The 21,976-nt window shown below is 35.7% G+C and overlaps 1 protein-coding gene across 6 annotated transcripts in view; it reads left to right on the top strand.

Moving 5' to 3' along the window:
- Window positions 1–21,976, top strand: part of RGS7 (regulator of G protein signaling 7) — a 355,504-nt gene that overhangs the window by 262,031 nt on the left and 71,497 nt on the right. For 4 of the 6 annotated variants that reach the window (XM_040967774.1, XM_040967775.1, XM_040967779.1 and 1 more), the window contains 2 exons: window positions 11,898–12,004; window positions 16,647–16,698. The exons of the other annotated variants lie outside the window; for them this stretch is intronic. In XM_040967774.1, coding sequence (XP_040823708.1) covers window positions 11,898–12,004; window positions 16,647–16,698 — 159 coding nt within the window. The remainder of the gene's footprint in view (window positions 1–11,897; window positions 12,005–16,646; window positions 16,699–21,976) is intronic. 6 annotated transcript variants of the gene reach the window in all.

Here is a 21,976-nt window from a genome sequence, read left to right on the forward strand (position 1 = left end):
AAACCCAATCACTTGATCTGTCACCACTACCTCCCAGGGTAAGCATTATCAGGAAGCTGGAGACACTATCTAGGACCAGAGTTTGAACCCAGATACGGAGGTGGGTGCAGGCATCCTGACAAGTAGGCTAACGGAGTGTAGTGAAAATAAGAGGGTTCCAGATGCAAGATTGTTCTAGTAGCCTTTTTATTATGAAGGACTGGGAGAGATTTTAGCTATTTTTCCCTAAAATATCTAAATATAAACCCAAATTTTAAAATATGTATTGGCAGACTAAAATCAACGTTGCTCTCACACTAGGTATTAAATAAATATGTAGACAATGACATTTGGAGTTTTTATTACTCATTTGTTCTAGAAATGTAACAAATCTTCAAATCACACTGTGGGAAGCAGTGTGACTTTTTAGAAGTAAACAATAAATTTAAAATACATATATGCACATGATGTATTTCCCTCTTAGTCATTCTCCCAGACTATTGATTGGGTAGTTTAAATCAAGGTGTTGATTCTTTGAATTCATTCAGTTGAAAATAATATATCAGCCAAAATGAAACAAACTTTTATCCTATAATTAATATAACAAGATGGAAGAAAGCAATGTGGGGAGTGAAGAAGAACTGTATCATGAAAAATGTTGGCTAAAAAAAAAGAGAGAGAGTTCAATGAGAGGGGAGAAACTGAACACTGTAACCAATGTCTTTTTTGGTAACATGGAAGAGCAAAATACATATACGCACATGATATATTTTCCTCCTAGTCAGCTGAAGTCCATATTTAATTTGGATTTTCTTACTTTTTACCCATTGTTATTTCTTGCCCCAGAATCCCATCTAAGATATGAGCTTATAGTTGTCATGTCTCCTAAAAACTTCCAGACTGTAACGATTTCTGAGATTTTTCTCATTTTTTGATAGTTTTGAAAGTTTTAGGAAGTACTGATCTGGAGTTTTACAGTATATCTCTAAATTGGAATTTGTTGCTTTTTTTTATTATGAGAATGGAGTTCTGGACTTGGAGGGACCACAGAAGTAAAGTACCATTGTTATCATATGAATATGTCCTTGAGTTTGCCATCTCTAGTATCATTATTACTCTATCCTGAATGTCACAAGGTGGAACCATACAGTCTGTAATCTTCTTGAGGTAAATATTTATTACAGTTAATAATGTACACAAAAGAGCAAGCTGTATGTACCTGATGCACCATTGTTGGGATATGGTTCACTATAAAGTGACTCCTGTAAATTTGTTTTTATTTGTTTTAATTTGGAAGGTAGAGGGAATGCAAGGTAGAGAACTCCTATTTTACTAGTTCACTCTTTGAATGCCTGCAACAGCTGGGGTTTAGAAGACTGAAGTTTTTTGACCTTTAAAGAACCATTTTTTTTTAAGATTTAAATATTTGTTTGAAAGACAGAGTGACAGGTAATGTGGGAGCCAGGAAATGGAGGAGAGGGAGGCAACTGGAAGCTCCCCAAGTAGCCACTTCAACTGAAGCCAGGAACTGGCAGCTGTATGTGGGTCCTCAACTTCAGTAGCGAGAGTCCAAGCATTTGCAACATCTGACAGTGCTTTCCCAGGCACATTAGCAGAAAGCTGGATGAGAACTGGAACTTGTGGGACTCTTGCCAGCACTCTGAGGTGGAATGTCATGGGAGCTTGCCATTGCATCACAGCAGCAGCCCCCAAGAATCGGGTTTTGACTGTTGATTTTTCTTTATTGTTCTTTTTCCAAATTCATCAATTTTCACTGTAGTATTATTATTTATTTTGTTTTCTCTCATGTAGTTTTGCCTTTACACTTCAGGGTTGGCACTGAGGTAAAATCTTAGGTTATTGATTTTCTTTTAAATGGTTGTGTTTTAAATATTTACATTATGTCCTATATTTTTCCTCTTACCACTGCCTTAGCAACAGGCCACCTGATTTGATAGCCTATTTATATATTAATATGGCTCAAAATATTTTGAACTTCACTTATACTTTTCTTTAGCCAGTATATGATTGAGAAATGTGTTATCTCATTTCCAGATATTCGGGGGTGGGGAGGTGGTTTACATCAATCTTTCTGTTATTGATTGTTAATTTCTTTATATTAGAATATACTGTTTTCCGTTCCTTTAATGTGTTAAGGTATGTTTTATGACTCAAAATCTATCTTGCTGAATATTTCACATATGCTTCCGATTCACTGTTGTGACACACTACGTTTTAAACAAATGCGAATTTGTTTGCAATGACTGATAGTGCTTTTCAGGTCAATTATGTTCTGCCTGTTTGAGCAATCAATTAAAAAATTGATGCTCAAGTTTCAAGCTGTAATGACTTACTCTATTTTCTTCTTTTCAGTTTTATCAGATTTGTATTACTAGTTTGATATTCTGTTGTTAAAAATGTATACCTACCATGATTATTATATAGTCTTAGAGAATTTATCTCTTTAACACTATGTAATGTCTTATACTGTGCTTGGTAAGCTTTCTTCTTATGAAGCCTATGTTATCTGAAAATAATATGGCTACTGTATTAAAAGATGTTGATGTGGATTCATAAGCACACATTTTTTTTGTTACCTATTTGAATCCGTTGCAATTGTTTTTGTGTCTTTATCACTTCATTTTACTGGCATCTCTAATTTTGAGCACTTCCATGATTCAATTTTATCTTATCTCTTAAGATCTAAATCATACTTTTTTGGTAAAACATTTGGAATTTTCTCTAGAACCTACAATATAAATTTCAACTAATTTAATCTCATCTAAAAAGTATGCACGACTGGTTTATAGGCCCAGCAGGTAACATGATAGAGTATCATCCTTATCTTGCCTTATAACATTACTGTCACCAATTTCACTTACCCACATATTAGAGTCATCTAGTATACTGTTGCTATGATTTCTTTAAAGAAATATTTATGGGGCCCAGCACGACAGTACAGTGGTTAAAGTCCTCACTTTGCAAGCGCCAGGATCCCATATGGGTGCCGGTTCTAATCCCAGCAGCCCAGCTTCCCATCCAGCTCCCTGCTTGTGGCCTGGGAAAGCAGTCGAGGACAGCCCAAAGCCTTGGGACCTTGTTTCCACCTGGGAGACCTGGAAGAGCTCCTTGCTCCTGGCTTCAGATTGGGTGCAGTACCGGCTGTTGTGGTCACTTGGGGAATGAAATCATCGGATGGAAGATTTTCCTCTCTGTCTCTCCTCCTCTTTGTATATCTGCCTTTCCAAAAAAATAAATAAATCTTTAAAAAGAAAAAAGAAAAAAAAAGAAACACTTATGGTTTCCTAACAGCAAGAAAAATGAAAGACTATATTGTGCCTTCCTTTATTCTTTTGCTGATATTCTTCCATCATTATGTATATCTAACTTTCTGATTTACCTCACATTGCTAGTAAAACCTTTCATTTTCATTGCAGAGAAGATCCACTGGTGGTGTATTCCTCTCCTGTTTGAGAACTGCTTATCATTTCTTTTTTATTGAGGGATCATTTCATTGGTTATTGAATACTAACTAATAGGTTTCTTTCTTTCAGCACTTAAAATATTTCACAGCGTTCTCTTTGTTCCTGCACAATTTGTGATAACAACACCACTAAATTTATATCCTATTTCTCTGTAGGGAACTTTTACTATTCTGGCTCCTTTCAAGATGATGTTTCTTTGAATTTCTACAATACTAATGCATATGTAGGTTTAGAATTTTTAATATTTGTTCTTATAATTCTCTGATGTTCCTGGATCTGTGGTTTGTTGTTTGTCAATTTGGGGAAGTTCACAGATATTTCATCAATATTTCATCAATATTTCTTCTGCTATATTCTGATTTCATCCTGGAATTCCAATTATATTATATGGTACCTTTTAATATTTTTTGTTTCTTGTATATTTCCTTTGATTTTTCACTCATTATTTTTTTCTGCTTAGAATTCAGATTGGAAGATTTCAATAGACCAAACGTCAAGCCACTGTTCCTTTCCTCAGTCTCCTGTAGGCTACTAATGAGGCTTGTAGGGTATTTTTCATTTCTGTTACAGTGTCATATTTTCCCATATTTCTAGCACTTTTTGTTCTTTTTGTCTCAGAATCTCTTATGTTACTCATCAGTTCTTTTGTTTTTCATCTTTTATGGTACTTGAATATTAATTACAAATATTTTATTTATTTTAACTTATAATTCCAACTTCTATCTTGTATATGAGATTGGTCTTCCAGATTGTTTTTGTGTCTTTATATTTGTCTGTGTTTTCTTCTTACTAGTCTTAAATTTTTTTATTGGAAGCCAGCTGTCTTGTATGGAGTAAGTGGAACTCAGGCCTTTCCATGTGCTGATTAGTCGATTAACAATTAAGCTATTTGCAGTTTAATGTTTGAGTTAGCTAACAATGGCAGAGGATTCAAGTTTGTGTGCTGCCTTGTTTTTACCCTGTTCTTGGATTTCTGTTTCTCTCAGTATTACAGTTCCAACCGTGCCCATGTACTAGAGCACTTTCTACTGCAATTGGAGTATCTAGGTATGACCTAGATGGGAATCTTCCATAAAATCTCAATATTTGTGACTTGGTGCATCAATCGTTATTTTCCTGATGGTATAGCTTCTCTCTCTTTTCACCACTGTCTTTGTTACCCAGTTGTCTCTTCCCTAAACTGTGTAATTAAATTTCTGGTTCTGTTAATTGTTGTGTGTTTTTCTTTTTTTCTCACTTAAATGATACAAGAAGTTTAGAAAGTTATGACTTATGCTGATACTAATGCCCTTCTCTGACTAGGAATAATGCCTGGCAGTGTCTCTTCTGATTGAATATATGGATGCAGCTTCTTCTACTCCAAATAACACGATATTGAGTGTTCTGAATGAGTGTCCATGTGCTGCCTTTCCAATAATAAATAAATAAGATCTTAAAAAAAAATAATTTAGGGGATGGTGTGGTGGCTCAACAGGCCAAACCTTCCATCTGTAAGCACTGCCCATCCTGTATGGGCCCCATGTGGGACCCAAGGTTTGTGACCCAGTTGCTCTGTTTCTGATCCAGTGCCCTGATTATGGTCTGAGAAGACAGCATTGGACAGCATTGGGTCCTTGCACCCACATTGGAGAGCTGGAAGAAACTCCAGTCTTCTGGCTTCAGATATCCTCAATTTTGGCCATTGTGGCCTGTTGGGAAGTAAACAGTGGATGGAAGACCTTTTTCTCTGTCTCTCCTTCTCTCTATAAATCTGCCTTTCCAATAAAAATAAGATTTTTTTTTTTAAAGAAAACAACACCATTTGGTTTCACACCAAATAGAATCAAGGTATTTTGTTTACAGGGATGAATGATTGGCTAATTCCAAACTGTATGTATACTTTTACAGTTCACTTTTGCAAATATATAAGTAGAAAATGCACAAAAATACAGATGCTATCTATTGGAATAAACATTGCATTTATTCTGTGTGTGCAAAGCTTTATACTATAGCAATCCTTGTTAATTGTGAAGATGGAGTTTTCAGCAACTGAAATTAAGATCCGAGGTATTTAATATTGTTTTTTCTTTCTGTGGGAGCATTGAAGCATGCAAAATGACCACAGTGAGAAAAAATAAAACAATTTCCTTTATAGAAATATTTATTTGTTTGAAAGGCAAAGCTAAATTGAGAGAGAACTCTTTCATTCACTGTTTCATACCCCAGTTGCTACAGTGGCTACAGCTGCATGTATCTAAAACTGGAAGGCAGGAATTTCATCCAGGTCCCTTATATGGATGCCAGGGCTCAAGCATTTGGGCTGCCTTCTGCTGCATTCCCTGGCACATTAGCAGGGAGCTGGATTGGAAGTGAACTAGCCAGAACAAAACTAGCTCCAGTATGGGATGCCAGCATCACAGCTATCCGCTTTACATGCCATGCTACAACACTAGCATTGAAATTCCATTTGATACCAGAGGTCAAGTAAATATGGTGATTTCTCTAGCAGGATTTCCATCCTGCATTTGCATGGCAACCATGCCAATGGAATCACAGTTGAAAAAATTGTTGACTTACATCTGCATTTACAGATGCCAGCTCTGAGGTTCTTCGAAATGAGATGACTAACTCATGAGAAGCAGTAATTACACAGCAAAGGTTAAGTTAGAATTATGGTCCTATAACTTGCAATTGAGTATGTTTTTTCTGTGATACCTACATGCGCTTGTTTAACGATGAATGCTCTCTCTGATTTGTAGTAGCATATGTTACAGAAGTTCTTGTCTATTGAAAATGTAAAGTCAAGGCTCAACTTTCATCCAGTTCATTGATTCATATTAACTGTTGGAAATTTTGCATCCCAGATGAGGAACTTTAGATAGAGCATTGCTCTCCACTATAATGTGCTGTTGCCTTCCTCTCCATTCTGACAGTCATCCCTGTGCTATCGTTCTCTGTAGTACTCCTCGACAGAGTCAGGTTCTGTGTGTCCTCCGTCCATCCTTTCCACTCTCCTCATCCAGGGGATTTTTCTCATTGACTTCTGGCATTTATGTTTTGGTTTTGTGAACCCAGCACAGAACATGCTGCCTTTCAAGAGCTTCTGCTATAAAGATGATACTTCTCTTTGAGATTTTATTAATGTTCTTTCTAGTCTAGGAATATTCCACAGCATATAAAATTGCCTAAGGGGTTTTTAAAAAATAAAATTGAATTGCAGTTTTTTTTAATATGTGTGGGAAGCAACGAGCAACAAAAGTTACTCGTTGCCCTATTGCTTTTACAACTATATTAAGTACCATTGAGTGTACCCCTTTGTAAAGATCAACAAATTAATAATAATACATATTTGAAACACTTTTATGAGGCAGGTCTTAAGTGTGTTGTCCTTGTAAACTTAATCATTCATCTTAATAAACCTTTGACATTAATATCTTAACTTCATCTTATAGAAGCGAATGCCACAGTGCAGAAAATCGAATTCTCTTGCTCAGGCCACATAGCTAACAAGTCGAGAAAAGGGGCCTGAACCCCAGCAGCAGATTGTCACAGAATCAGTATTCTGTTCTAGTCTTTGGAACTAATACCTGTTGCAGTCTGAAATATTATTTTAAATTGTAATTGCTATTATTTCTGCAAAATAGACTCTAGAACACCTTACTATTTACTTCACTCTTGCATCTAATAAATCCTGATTTATCACTAGTAAAAACCAAGTGCCATTTTTTCCCTATATGGAAATTATGTTAAAAAGTGAAAAAAGTCAGGGGCCAGTGCAGTGACTCATCAGGCTAATCCTCCACTTAGCAATGCCATCATCCTGTTTGCTGTTAGTTCTAGTCGTGTTGCTCCATTTCCCATCCAACTCCCGGCTTATGATCTAGGAAACCAGTGGAGATTGTCTCAAGTTCTTGGACCCCTACAGCCATGTGGGAGACCCAGAAGAAGCTCTTGTCTCCTGGTTTTGATTCAGCTCAGCTTGGCCCTTATGACCATTTGGGAAGTGAACCAGTCGATGGAAGATCTTTCTCTATCACCTCTGTCGTGCACACTTTGTCTTTGTAAATCTGCCTTTAAAATAAAGAAAAAAAATCTTTTAAAAAATAAAAAATGAAATTCCAGATCTTTATTTAACTAAGTCCTGCTGTTGGGACAATATATATATTTTATAAGTTGCTAACTGTGACTTTAATCCACCTTTTATTTGGCATTGTTGGAGAATGAAATGTTCTGTATATGTGATTTTCCTACATGGTTCATCTTACCTTTTACAATGTCAATTCTAAAAAAAAGGTATAATATTTGGAAGAATTGCTAAAATGACCACTTCTGTGTCTACTTACGTAGAATAAGAAATCCAAAACCTTCTTGTCTTTGTGACCCAGAGTTGTCTTGGTGAATGCTTATTGTTTTTCTATGGAGTACTCATTTTTACTCCTTTTTAAAATTTGTGGTTCCTAGACATATTATCATCATCACTTTTTCTTATTTAGGCTTTCTTCTAAAATCCTTGTCCCAATACACTTAACATATTTATGCTAAGTATTGTCAATGAGATAGCCATCTTTTTTAGTGCAAGGATATAAATATGGTAGACACAGAGCAGGAATAAAACATAATTTAGTGAGAATTGTTTTCAAAGATTTACTTTGTAAAGGCAAATTTACAGAGAGGACAGACAGAGAAAAATCTTCCATTTGTTGGTTCACTCCCCTAGTGGCTGCAAAAGTCAGGGTTCAGCTGACCTGAAGCCAGGAACTAAAAGCTATTTCTGGGGCTCCTACTGGGATGTAGAGTCCCTAGGAGTTAGGCCACCTTCTGCTGCTTTCCCAGGCCATACGCCAGGAGCTGAATAGGAAGTGGAGCAGCTGGGGCACAAACCGGTTCCCATGTGGGATGCCAGCACTACAAGGTAGAGGATTTGCCAGTTGAATCATTGTGCTGGTACCAGTGAGGATTTTTTGTTTGTTTGTTTGAGTTTTATTTGCTTGAGTCAGAGAGGTTTTTTGTTTTGTTTTGTTTCGTTTTGTTTTAGGGCAAGGTAGGCATTGTGTGACAGTGGGTGAAGCCACTGCTTAGGACACCTGCATCCCTTATAGAGGTGCTATTCTATGTACAGCTGCTCTCATTCACACTGAGGCATCCTAAGAGATAACAGATGACACATGGAGCACTTGCCGTCTGTCACCCCATGGGAGACGGGTTAAGTTCTGGGTTCCTCACTCCTGCCTGTTGTAGCCCTGGCTAATACAAGCATTTGTGGAGTAAACATTAAAATACCCTGTCCCTTCCCCTTCCTTTCTATCCTTCTCCCTTTTCTGCCCCCTCCCTGTCTCTCTATCTCTCTATGTATGTATGTGTATGTGCTCTAGTGGCTGTCTTTCTGTTACTCCACCTTTCAAATAAATGAAAATAAATCAAACCTTTTAGTTAGGTGCTATATTTTGGAGGAACTGAGGATAATATGAGTTGGGCTTCTTGATAAGAAAAATATGGCTCTTACTGATTGTGCTGCAATGAACATAGGGATGCATGTTGGTTTGTCGTAAAACAGGTGTTTTGGATATATTCCTAGGAGTGCTATTGCTGGGTCATATGGTATGCAGATTTTGAATTGTTTGAGTGTTCTCCAGACTGATTTCCATAGAGGCTGTACCAATTTGCAGCTCCACCAGCAGTGGAGTAGGGTTCCCTTTTCCCCGCATCCTCGCCAGCAAGCGTCGTTGGTGTTCTTGTTTATGTGGGCCAATCTTGCTGGTGTTAGGTGGTACCTCATCGATGTTTTAATTTGGATTTCCCTTATTGCTAGGGAGCTGGAACATTTTTTTTCATATGTTTGTTTGCCATTTGGACTTGTTCCTTTGTGAAATGTTTGCCCATTTCCCGTGCCCATTTCTTGAGTGGCTTGTTCGTTTTGGTTTTTTGGTTGTTTTGAAGTTCTTTGTATATCCTGGAAATTAGCCCCCTATCGCCTATATCATGTGCAAAGATCTTCTCCCACTCTGTGGGTTGCTTTTTTACTTTGTTGATTGTTTCCCTTGCTGTACAGAAGCTTCTTAGTTTGATGAGGTCCCATTTGTTTATTCTGTTCTCAACTGCTATTGCTTTTGGTGTCCTTCTTAGAAAGTCGGAACCTACTCCTACTCAGTAATTGCAAAAACATGGAAGCAACCAAAATGCCCATCAGCAGAAGATTGGATAAGAAAGCTTTGGTTCATCTACTCCATGGAATACTACTCAGCTATTAAAAAAAACAAAATGCAGTTCTTTGTGGCTAAATGGGCACAACTGGAAACTATAATGCTAAGGGAAATGAGTGAATCCCAAAAGATTAGATACCACATGTTTGCCTTGATTTAACCTGTAATTTTTGTATGGTTGTTTGTTATTTTTTGAACCTGTCATTGATACTGTCTCAACCCAGATGTTTCGAAGAATGGAACTTGCATTATTTTTAACATATTGTTTACCCAATACTATGTCAATTAATTCCATAATGTTGTATATTGATACTGAGGCCTTGTTGGGGCTTTTAACTGACCGGATCTTTACTCTGTTAGACCTATCTTCAGACCATAGAAGGTCTCCCCAAGAGGCCACTGAACTTATCTGGACAATAAGACGCTGAACTTTATGCTAGGCATGTGTTTGCAAGCAATGAATCTCAACTGAACTTGAACTATGGTTATGCAACAAGGTGGAGGAATCCACCATGGGGGGAGGGGTATGGGAGGGGTGGGGGGAATCCCCAGCGCCTATAAAACTGTACTACATAATACAATGTAAGCAACAATTAAAAAAAAAAAGAAAGAAAAATATGGCTCATATTTTATAATTATAGCATACTTTATACTAAAGTACTCAACCCTGTTTTGGAGTATGTTTTCATCCCATTATTTTTTGAAGTAGTTGCAGTCAAAAGCAAATTATGTAATATGGGATTCTCTTTTCTCTTAAAGGATATTCATCATTTTATTGACTCAGGGTTTTGAATAAATTAAAGCTATGGAAGCATCAGCCTTAAAATTGCACTAAGATGTTCACATGGTAACCGTTGCTTAAAGATGAACCTTTATTTCTTAGTTTGCACATGGCTTAAATGTTCAAATGAAAAATTAACTGGAAATTTTGGTAGGTTTGCTGTTAAACCTTTAGCTGTGTGGGTGAAGTGAATAACACATGTACAAGATTAATTAATGCTTATTTTGTGAAGCAGCATACCATTACTAAGCCATCTGCTGTACCTTTATTGGGAGGGCAGTCTTGGTAGATTATTCATTAGACACTTTCAACACTTTGTTCTGAGACTCAGCAGTCCCTAGATTTTTATTAGTTGAAGATCATGTTGGGATTTAGGTGCACTGGAACACAAGGAAGTGTAGCTCAATGATCATCACTGGCAATACACAAGTCAGCCTGGGGAAACAACCTCAATCCCATTCCGAGATGTCTCCGTATGTCATTAACACCACTATTATCATTTCCCATGACAAAATAGCTCCAAAAGCCTACAAACGAATTTTTAAAAGAGAACTTGAACATCTACATTATTTTGGAAAAGCAGAACAAGCTGCTCATCATCACAACACAAGTAACGCTTTCCCAGGCAGTGTTGTTTCTTTTTTTAGTAATGTATCATTTCTTTACAAGTTCATTTGTGCACTCATCAGCAAATATGAATATAAGCCACCTTTACTATTGATAAACTAAATGCCAAATAAGTACTGATATTTCAACTAAGAATCGATCCTACCATGTAGGTACGTGTGTAATATCAGTCTTTCTGGGCTTCTATTTGAAAAAGTATCTCACAGTCATTATAGACATCATTAGAAGGCCAACCTTAAATATTAAGCTGAATGTTTGCGTTGACCTTGACCTGTGATGTATGATTCATTTCTCTAAGTTAATCTTATCCATGTTGTACCGAACATCACTACAAAAGTCATGGCATTATGCAAAATTATCAAAATGAATTTCCCTTAGTCAGAAATGTACAAACCTGAAACTTGGAGGACTATATATATATATATATATATATATATACACTCATATATTAACATATCATATAGAACATAATATATATATTCTACATAATATATTGTATATAAACAGTAATAAAACATTGTTTGTATTTACACAAAGTGAACACATGCCCCATCTATAAAATAAGGGATCCAATTTCTGAAGATTCAGATGAGCTTCTGAGTTTCATAATTTTATCTTCTCATGAGCTGTGAATTTAGTATCTTACTATTTTGTGCTAAACAGTTGAAAGAAAAAAGTGCAAAGCCAGGTGCTGGACTTCAATAGTTGGAGTACAAGAACATGTTCCAAGAAACCAGACAAAAATGTTACCATCCGCTAAATCAATAATAAAAGATACATTTTTAAAAGAAACTTCTTTGTGCTTTCCCCCTCCTTTGTTGTTGTTGTTTTGTTTTCATGGAACAGTGGAAGCGCTGCATTTAGGAACGTTAATGGCTGCCCATGGCTACTTCTTTCCGATCTCAGACCATGTCCTCACCTTGAAGGATGATGGCACCTTTTATCGATTTCAAGTAAGTTTAATGCAAATGCTCTTTGAACAGTGAACTGGAACGCTGCGTTTGATTTGTGATCTTTAAAAAAAATGTGGAACTTTTGAAAACAGGTACTTAATTTTACTTGGACATCGGTTAATTAGAAACTAATTTATAAAAACTTAGCATGTAAAAAATGGTAACCAGGGAGAGACAGAGGTGATCTTAACATGACTATGGAAACTGACCTTCTTCATGTGGAAATTCTGTTTTATATAAAACCTTAAGGATAATTCAAAATGTAATTCGAAAGACTTCAGGCAGATAGGACTATCTCAATCTATAAATGTATCTAACGACTAGTTAAGAAGCTGAGATGTGTAACAGAATTTGATGATGGTACAGACCCCTTTTCAGCCCACAGAAACTCGCATGAGAATGCATGACATTTTATTGTAGAATGAGCTAATTAGACACATCATTTTCATGTCTACATTTGAGGCTCTTCTGTAAATTAGACTGATAAGGTGGATGCTTTGCATGCATACACTCACCTGGGATAGGAGAACCACTTAGAAACTTCCAGAGTTACAGACATCATTGTCATCATCACTTCACAGAGCAAAAATGCTCCAGGCAATTTTAGACATTAATTTCAGTCCTTGTGCACATAGTTGACACTTGAGATCACAATAACTTATTTGCAAACTCATATTTTAATAGACCTAATGATTTATTAATAACTGACTAGGGATTTTATCTTGTGAAATTAAGTTACATAATCTTGAGAATGGCAGAATTCAAATTCTAGCTTCTTCCTGAATGTATCTTCTAGAAGTGGCACCAGTTGCCCAATTTTTAGACACAAGCAGGGCCATTAGTCTCAATTGTTCTGTGTATTATCAAATATTCTGTGTCTGATTAAATGACTAAATAGAAATTTGGGGAACTTAAGCTTTATTGGAAAAGCTTACAAAAATGCTGAAAAATAATTTCAAAATTCATTGCCCTCCTAGAGCAGTTGAACTGTAGCTTTCCTAGGACTGTTATGTCCCTAAGTAAATAATCCTAAAATGTTTTTGTGTTGAATAGTTGAGAAAAAGTGTAGTCTTAAATGTGATGTGGATCCAAGTTTTCAAGCATTTCTAATGAATTGAATTATACAGTTTTAAAACACTGCTCTTTTTTTCTTCATACACCTAATTTTAAAGTACTGGTAGCTTGATAAATTACTAAGTTTGAATAATTTTCTTCCCTTATGATAGCAAGTTAATAAATGAGTATTGTCAATGATTAAAAGTTTAGTTATTTACATGTGACTAATACTTCTTGGTATTTAGAGATTTTACTGTTGCAGGGATAGGAAGAAGGAAATGTAGATGTTTTGTTTTTATAAGAGTAAAAGCATGCTCATTTTTTCACAGAAATAATAAGGAAAATAATCCATATATAAAAAGACAAAGCTGTGAGGATGACAATGAACACTATCTTTCTGTTGAGAATTATCTAATACTCTATCAAATAAAGTAGATTAAATGGAGCTTAAAGTTAGTGATGATGACTTGAATTGGCAATAATGTCCATCTAAATCTCTAAGTTTTTTCATTGTCAGATTGAAATTAGTACACATCTTTATGAACGATGAGCAAAGCTTGAAATGGGTCAATGGCATTTCTGGAAAAAAGGAAAAACTTTTCTAAATATTTGTTTATTTAACTTGAGAGTAGAGTTACAGAGAAGATTGGGGAAGACAAAGAAATCTTACATCCATTGGTTCACTGCACAGATGGGCACAATAGCCAGGGCTGAGCCAGACCAAACCAGGAGCCAGGAACTCTGGGTCTCCCACGTGGGTGGTAGAAGCCCCCAGATCAGGCCATCTTCCACTGTTTTTCCCAGACCATTAGCTACAAGCTGGATAGGAATTGGCCAAGTGGCCCTTATTTGGACTATCCGCATTACAGATGGTGGTTTTACTCACCACACCACAATGCTGGCTCCAAAAAGAAAAGAATTTTTAAACAAAATTACATTAAATTGCATCACTTAAAAATTGTTAGAACATTCCAAAATTCAAATACTACTATAGGTAATATACATTATATGTCTGTTGTGCATGAGCACTTTATAGTGTATAATGTTACATATTAATGACTTAGTATTTTAACCATCATCTATATTTGACACCTTAAATATGATATATTTTCAAATCTATTAACCATTGAATCAAAAATTGAAAATCCCAAAGCAAAACAGAATAATCAAAGATAATTGAATATTGATAATAATATCTATGAAGACATTAACTTATCCCTATTTGAGCACTGCTAATAAAAATTTTTTTTTGTTCAGGATTTTTCACTTCCATTTTTGTTAAGTCCAAGTAGAAGAAAGTTCTTCATGGTCTTTGAACTGAAATTCAGGTCATTGGAATTTAATTTTTAAAAAATACAGATTATAAGAAGAGATTTATGATGCTATACTTACAATTTCTCCAGTGAATGATTGAGATTTTGTCATTAGGATTCTTACAAATTTCAGGATTGAGGTGGCAGGATTCACTTTATTGGCATACATGTGCTTCAAATTTGTAGCACAGATTTTAATTATATGACTTCAGTATAAGCTTAAAAGTGTCTACTCATTTTCTAGTAATTGGAATTATATCTGGCATGACTTTCTAGGAATCTTTCGAGACTTTCATCACGTTAGCATATGCCAAAGGTGATTGTTCTATGGCTGCACAGTGTAGATTAAGTTTTATCTTATCTAAGGAGGTCAACATTGAAAACAGACACAATGCATTAATATATACTGAAGTCTAGTAAAATTATCAGACTTGGCTGTTAGATTCTCAACAAATAGGCTTTCATCTGAATATCCTCTTATATGACCTATTGCCTATAAGCAGAAGGCTTTATCCTAGAAAAATTTCTCAGCATTAGGGAAAAAAGTCAGGTTTTGATGCACACTTGCACAAGAGCAAAAAGCTACATTCTTTATTCTTACAGTTCTTAAATTCTTACCAAAGTCTGTGGAAAAAAAGAAAGTAATACTGTAAAAACATAACTCAGGACATCCCTTGTGGTTGTGAGGGAAAAGGTTTGTGTGTGATGAATGTGATTACAGCATATTTTTTAAAAACCTTTTATTTCAGAATAGTTTTAAATTTACAAAACAAAAAATTGTGAAGTTTACAGTGATATTTGAAAGGAAGATTAACACATACATGAATGTTTAATGTATAGAAGCAGCCCAAAGGGAGCAGCATAGTCTCAGAGAAGAATCTCAAAAGCCATTGCCCCATAGGAAAGCAACCTGTCGTAGGCTTTGTCCTTCTGTGGCTTTCCTAGAACCCTGATCCAATTTTATTTCTAAGAAATAAAATCATCTCAGCTTTAGCTCAAGTTGAGTGGAATTGGCGTGATGGAGGTAGTCCTCTTAAAGCCTTACCATCCTCCTGTATCTAATGGTTCATTCTCTCTCTCTCTCTCTCTCTCTCTCTCTTTGATTTCTACTGTGATTTCTGTTCATGCATTCACAACATTGCTTTGGGTAGTTTTCTGTATTATACTGCAGCAGGCTGCAAAGAGTCAAGGTTAAATCAGAATTTCCTGAAGGTTCTCATACATTTTGCAAAGACTCTCCCTCCAGGATACAAACAGTTCTCCCTAACTGACATGTGCCCTTCTTAGTAAGGAATCATACTTTTCGAGTGGAGAATCATTAGATAATCAGAGAGCACCCAGAAGATGTGCATGGCACAGGGGCATTAGCATTGTGAATTAAGAACTACAGGGGAGCTCTCAGTTCTACTGCTGTGTTCACTGCCTCTCTGAGTCCTGGAGGCATCACATCATCACATGGCAGGAAAAGGACTAGGTGAGCAGAGAGTTAATCTCAGATTCCTGTTTGGTCCGGAGCCCACAGGTCTAGCTGGAAGGGCTGAAGAAGTTCATTTGGAATTTATAAAATGTGGATCAAAATAGTGAAGTTTTACTTGAGCAGACATTTTCTTTGTAGTTCCTTCTGTAATGAGTTCTCCTTATTAATTATACCAGTAAACTAAAATATTGTCCAATTTAAAAAAAAAAGATCTTGTTTGTGCAGTTTGGAACTCTTGGATAGTAAATGCCTTTATAAAAGATGGTTCAGAAGTAGAGGTAAAAATTAGTTTAACCTGCTCAAATAATATTTTGAAGTACATTGCATAACTGGTGGACCCAGGCAAATGACTGAAAGAGCTTTGTTGAGCTTTTTGATATACCAAAGGCAGCATTGAAATACAGGATGCATAGAAATAATGCCATATTTTAAAGTGTTTTTCCTGAGCTTTGCTGAGTATAAGTGGCTATTATAAGTCCTTTCTGTGGATGGACACTCATTGCAAAATGCAGCCATAGCTGTTACTTTTATGTTTGTTTGGGTAAAATTATAGTTAATGTACAACATTCTAAATAGCTGATGATACTATTCATATTTGAAGATTCAGCAATTGATCAACAAAGAAAATGTGGATGACAACTTTACAATGTTTCTCTGGGAACTTGTTTTGGAGTAGAAAATGTATGTCATTAGTAAAAATACCTTATTCAATTGCTGAATGTAAACACAGCTTTCACACAAGATATTCTACCGACATTCATATTGTCTAACCTGAATTTCCCTTCTTGCTTCTCAGACACCCTATTTTTGGCCATCAAATTGTTGGGAGCCAGAAAACACAGACTATGGTCAGTGCAATATCTCATTCTTTTGTTATTAACAATATGTATGTTTAGATGAATGCGTGGTTACATTATATGGTCTTTGTTGTTGAGAGAGGATAATCACAGTTCTCAATAAAGGGCCGGTGTTTCTAATGCTGAATTTATGAATAGCTTTGTTTGGAAGGTCACAAGGCCTGTGACAAATCTTTATCATACAGATCCCTTTACATCTGTGAAAGAAACACTTGTGAGTAAGTTCAAAACTACGAACAGATTTTAAAATGTTGTTTTTCTTTATTCTTCCATGGCACTTTGGTTCACTACAAAAAATCACTAAAGGTCCCAGAGAGCCAAGAATTCCAGTGACATCACTATCAAATAAAATGTCTTTTGGGTTTTATAAGCAGAGTGTTGTGTTAGACATGGAGATGCCAATTGTAAAATGAATATACAATATGAAGTTTCACACTGATAAATTAAGTTCAGAGACCTTGGAGCAAACATGATTTGGTAAATGTGATTTCCCATAAGCCCCTTAAGCAGAAAATAACCCCATAGAAATTACTTATCTTATGACATTTTCCTGAGGGTGGCAGGTCTGAAAGGCTAAATGATAGAGTTTAAAATATCATTTCTAAGTGGATTTATTGAATATTTTTTCATATGTCAAATCCTGCCGTGGGTATTGGGATAATAAAGGTGATTGGCTCCATCTATACTTTGAGTACTTCACAAGCTATTTTAGAGAGCAGAATTATACAGGTGGAGTAACTGCAGAGTGCCAAGTACATATACCAATAATACATGTGAAGATAGGTGGAAGTTTAAAAGAATGAGACTGAATGTACTTGAAGTCTTCCAACATAGCTTCACAAATGTGTTGATAGCATTTGAACTGAGTTCTAAGGGAGAAAGGGTTTTTCCAAATACAAAGCAGAGCAAGTTTGAGACAAATGGACCAACATAATGTGCAAAGACAATGAGAAGCATCAGTTGTTCCTGGAGTGACATCTTGGGAATAAAGGAAAATTCAAAGGAAACTAGTGGAGCCATCTCTCATATTGTTTTTTTTGTTTTGTTTTGTTTTTTTTTTTAGCAAATTGAACTTCACAATCCATCCAAAAGTAGTCAGGTATTGTTCAAAAGATTCAAACTAAAATAATTAATGAAGAAAAAGTATCTGAGAGCCAGAATAATGATGCTCTAAAATTAGCACTGAGTTATTCCTTTACAGGATAGGGGTGCAGATTTGTTTCTCCAGGGCACAAATCTGAAGGATTTGGAGAAATTACAGCTACCGATCTGTGAGCCTGAGCTGAAGAACTTTCAGGAACATTTGGTCTACCCAAGCCAACCATTCCCAGGAATGGTTCCTGGGAACTATCTCCTTAAGGAATGTGCCGTTCTCACACAGAAAATGCTAAGGCAACTCCAGGAGAGCTTGTAGAGAACAGCCAGGTATTGCATTCAGACAGGCCTGACTGTAACTATTGTTAAAATCACATACCGATTGTGTGATTTTAGGTGAACCTCAGGTTGCTATCAAAGAGCAGTAATAATATTGACTTTTCAATGTGAAATAATTCAAATTATTATGCTCAGGAGAACTGCGATTGATCTTTTCATATACTCATTGAATCAAAAACTATTATTTTGTACTTGTCATGATTGCCTGGCAGGTATACTGGTTCTGCACTTGTTGGAAAGTAAATGCCTATTCTCATGTTTCACTTTAACTATCTTTATTTGCCATACATATGTTTTTGTGCTCTCAAAGTTCTTGCTATATGATTTTATAGTTGTTGATGTTTTATTGGTGAGCCTGAGGAAATGTCATGGACCACACAGCAAGTCATTTAGAGAACATCCCTCAAAGTAGGTCGTACCCAAATGATTAATGTCACTCTATTTCACTTGAACTGTTTGGATATCCATTTAAGAGGGGAATCATCATACAAACTTTCTGCCCAACTCCACAATAACTGAAATGTGTTAACCAACTATGGGCATAGTCTTCAACTACTGTATTTAATTTTTTTCTCCTAAAACATATTCATGTTTGTAATTAGCATACTTATATTATACATAGAATAAGATTAAAATGATTGTTCAATAACAGGCTATAGAAGAAAATTGAGAGGAAGAGAATAAAGGATGATTTCAGCTACCGTTCACCTCCTGTAGGCAGTGATGAATCTTCTGTGATTTTTTTGTTAAATAATAATAATAAACTGTAGCAACAATATGAATTACCGAAGTTTAAATTTCCTGTCACCATTTAAATGAAGAATATTGTTATAAAATTAGGCCTTGTTTCAATGAGAATATTGGTGATGTGAGTTGTGAGATCCAAAACATTGACTCCTTGGACTATGAGAGTTTTGAGAAAGAAGAAAATTTATTTCATAAAACAAGACTTAGCATCTGGCCTCTTTTTTCTATCACCAATCTGAACTTATAGATAGATTCTGTACATTATAAACTTCTATTTATCTGTAGGTATAGGAAAACATTTTTCACCATTTCCTTGGTCAAGTAGAAAAGTGAAAGTACTTCTATATAGTGACTAAGACAAAACTGTAATAACTGTGAGTTCTGTTATCTGAAATCAAGTGTATTGAATTTTGGATACTCTTCATACAGGTATAAAAAGAATCCTTTTCCTATGGTGTAAATATTGGGTCAGAATCAGGCTTCCTTAGGGGTGTGTGTGGTGTGTGTGTGTGTGTGTGTGTGTGTGAGATCAAAAATGATTCGAATCAAAGAGCTTACAGTGAGGACTGGAGGCCAAGAGAACATTGTACAATTTGGTTTAGCTGTTATGAAATTTGTAAAATCTAAGTTCTGTATAATTTTTTCTCTTGCAATTGGACATCTGGTTGTTCCAACAGTTCTTGTGAAAATATCACTTTTTTGGAGTGGGTATTATGGCTTAATGTGTTAAGCTGCTGCTTATGATGACAGCATCCCATATCAGTGTCAATTCTAGATCCCTCCTTTGTTTCCATCCTAAATTCCTGCCAGTGTATCTGGGAAGGCAGTGGATAATGGTCTAAGGATTTGGGCCCCAGAGGGAGTTCCTGGGATCTGTGTGGCATACACCTGGCTATTGTGGCCATTTGGAGAGTGAATGCCTAGATGGAAGATATCTGTCTCCCTGTCAGTTGTTTTGCTTTTCAAATGAAAATATTTTTTTAAAAAAGAAAATATTACCTTTAACCATAAAACTTCTCATTGTCTTTTTAAATTCTCCGTACTACCCTATTGATGTGTTTCTGTTCTTTTGCCAACATCACATTGCCAACATCTTATTTCAAATTTAAAATGTTTATTATAATTAGTTTTGTTTAAAATGTGTTTTATATTTTCATGTACTTTAAATGCATTTTCCAGTTATCTCGTCACCAAGGTTAGGTCACACAGAAGTCAGGGGCAATGGAACTCCCCCTGAATCTCCTACATGGAGCCCATCACGTGAGCCACAGTCTGTAGTCCTCTAGGATGCATTAGCAGAAAGCAGGATTGGAAGTAGAGTATCTCATAATCCTTCCAACTGGTTCACAAATATGCGATGTGGTGTTCCAAGTGGAAGTTAATATGATGTGCCGTATACTTGCCTCGAGATTTATAAGAAGCCCTGAAGTTGGACAGTGGTAGTCCTTCGGCTTTTACAGTTTTGACTTTTTCTTCAGCATTGAGGGTCTTATTCTAGATAGTCCATTTCCATTTAAACTTTTAGAATCAGTTTGCTGATATCCACAAGATGTGTTCAGGTTTTTAGATTGGATTGGCTTGAGAGCTACAGATCAAAATAGGAACTGATATAAAAATATTGAGGCTTACTATTCATATATTTGCTTTATATTTCTATTTATTTAAATTACCTTTGATTTTTCATCAGTTTTATATTTTATTAGAATTTTATACATATTTTGATAACTGTATGTATTAATATAAGTAGCATTGTGTTTTCAATTTATGCACAAAGTTTTCATTGGTGGTATATAAGGATAAATGAATTTCTTAGGATTATATTTAAAGTAGAACTATTTAGAGAGAGAGAAAGAGAGAGAGATTTTCTATTCACTGGGTTACTCCTCAAATGGCCAGAATTTTGGAGGTGGACTGGGCCAAATCTGGGAGCCAGGAACTTCTCCATCTTCCTACCTGGGCACAGGGCCCAAGCACTGGGGCCATAATTGCTGCTTTACTGGACACATTGGATGGGAAGTAGATTACAAGTGGAGCAGCCAGGGCTTGAATTGGAGCCCATATGGAATACCAGCATCCCAGCGAGCAGCATAACTTGCTACAACACAATGGCAGTCCTGAGAATTAACTTTTGTGTTCTGCAACCTTGCTGTATTCGTTTAGTTCTAGGGCTACTTTCATTGATTTTTCATTTTTCTATACAGAAATGACTTGTCCTCTTTGAGGAAGAGTTTTCTTTCTTCCCAATTCATATAACTTTCTTTTTATTTTCTTATTTCACTCTTTACCAAGGATTGATCTCAAAATCAATCTGTAGTTTGTTGATGTGATGATTTCCATTTTCTTTCAAGTTGTCAACCAGCTTTTCATACCTGGAATAAAAATTGGTCAGTTCCTGATCCATAAATTTCTACACATTGTTAGAAATGAGATGCTAATATTATGGTGGTGATTTTTTTTTTGCCTCCACAGAGCTGGTTATGAGAGAAATTTTTCTTTAGTTTTCTTTTCATGTGATATTTTTTCTAATTGGATAGTCTTACAGGCGGTGATATGAAGACTGTGTTGGCTTTGTAGAATTGGTAAGGAAGTAATCTTCCTGTTCCTGTTATCTGATGAGATTGTACAAAGGACCAACATTCCTTTCTTAAATGGTGGCAGTAGTTTTCCAGTGAAGCCATCTGAACGTGGAATTTCTGTTTGCTAGATTTGGTGATTTATTTTCTTTTGTACATACAAACCTATTTACACCAACTTTTTCTTATTTTGTGAGCTTTGGTAGGTTGAACTTTTTTTTTTTTTTAAAAATTGGTCTTTTTTGTTTGTTGGACTCTATTTAGTGGAGCATTAAGCTTTGGACTATAATGTAAATTAAAAATATGTTATCTTAAAAAAGAAAAGCTAGTGGGAAAAAGAGATTGATTCATTTCAGCTTGTTTATCAAATCTCTGGGCTGGAATTGTTCACACTGCTCTTTCACTATCTTTTTAAAGTCAATTATATCAGCCATGATGGTCAACAAGTCGTCTTGTTTTTCTTAGATGGCTAGAGATAGCCAGTATTAATCTTCTGAAACAACTAGATTTTGGTT

This window comes from Ochotona curzoniae, unplaced genomic scaffold (assembly GCF_017591425.1).
Source record: "Ochotona curzoniae isolate NIBS_2020 unplaced genomic scaffold, NIBS_Ocur_1.0 scaffold_4683, whole genome shotgun sequence".
Taxonomy (NCBI): domain Eukaryota; kingdom Metazoa; phylum Chordata; class Mammalia; order Lagomorpha; family Ochotonidae; genus Ochotona; species Ochotona curzoniae.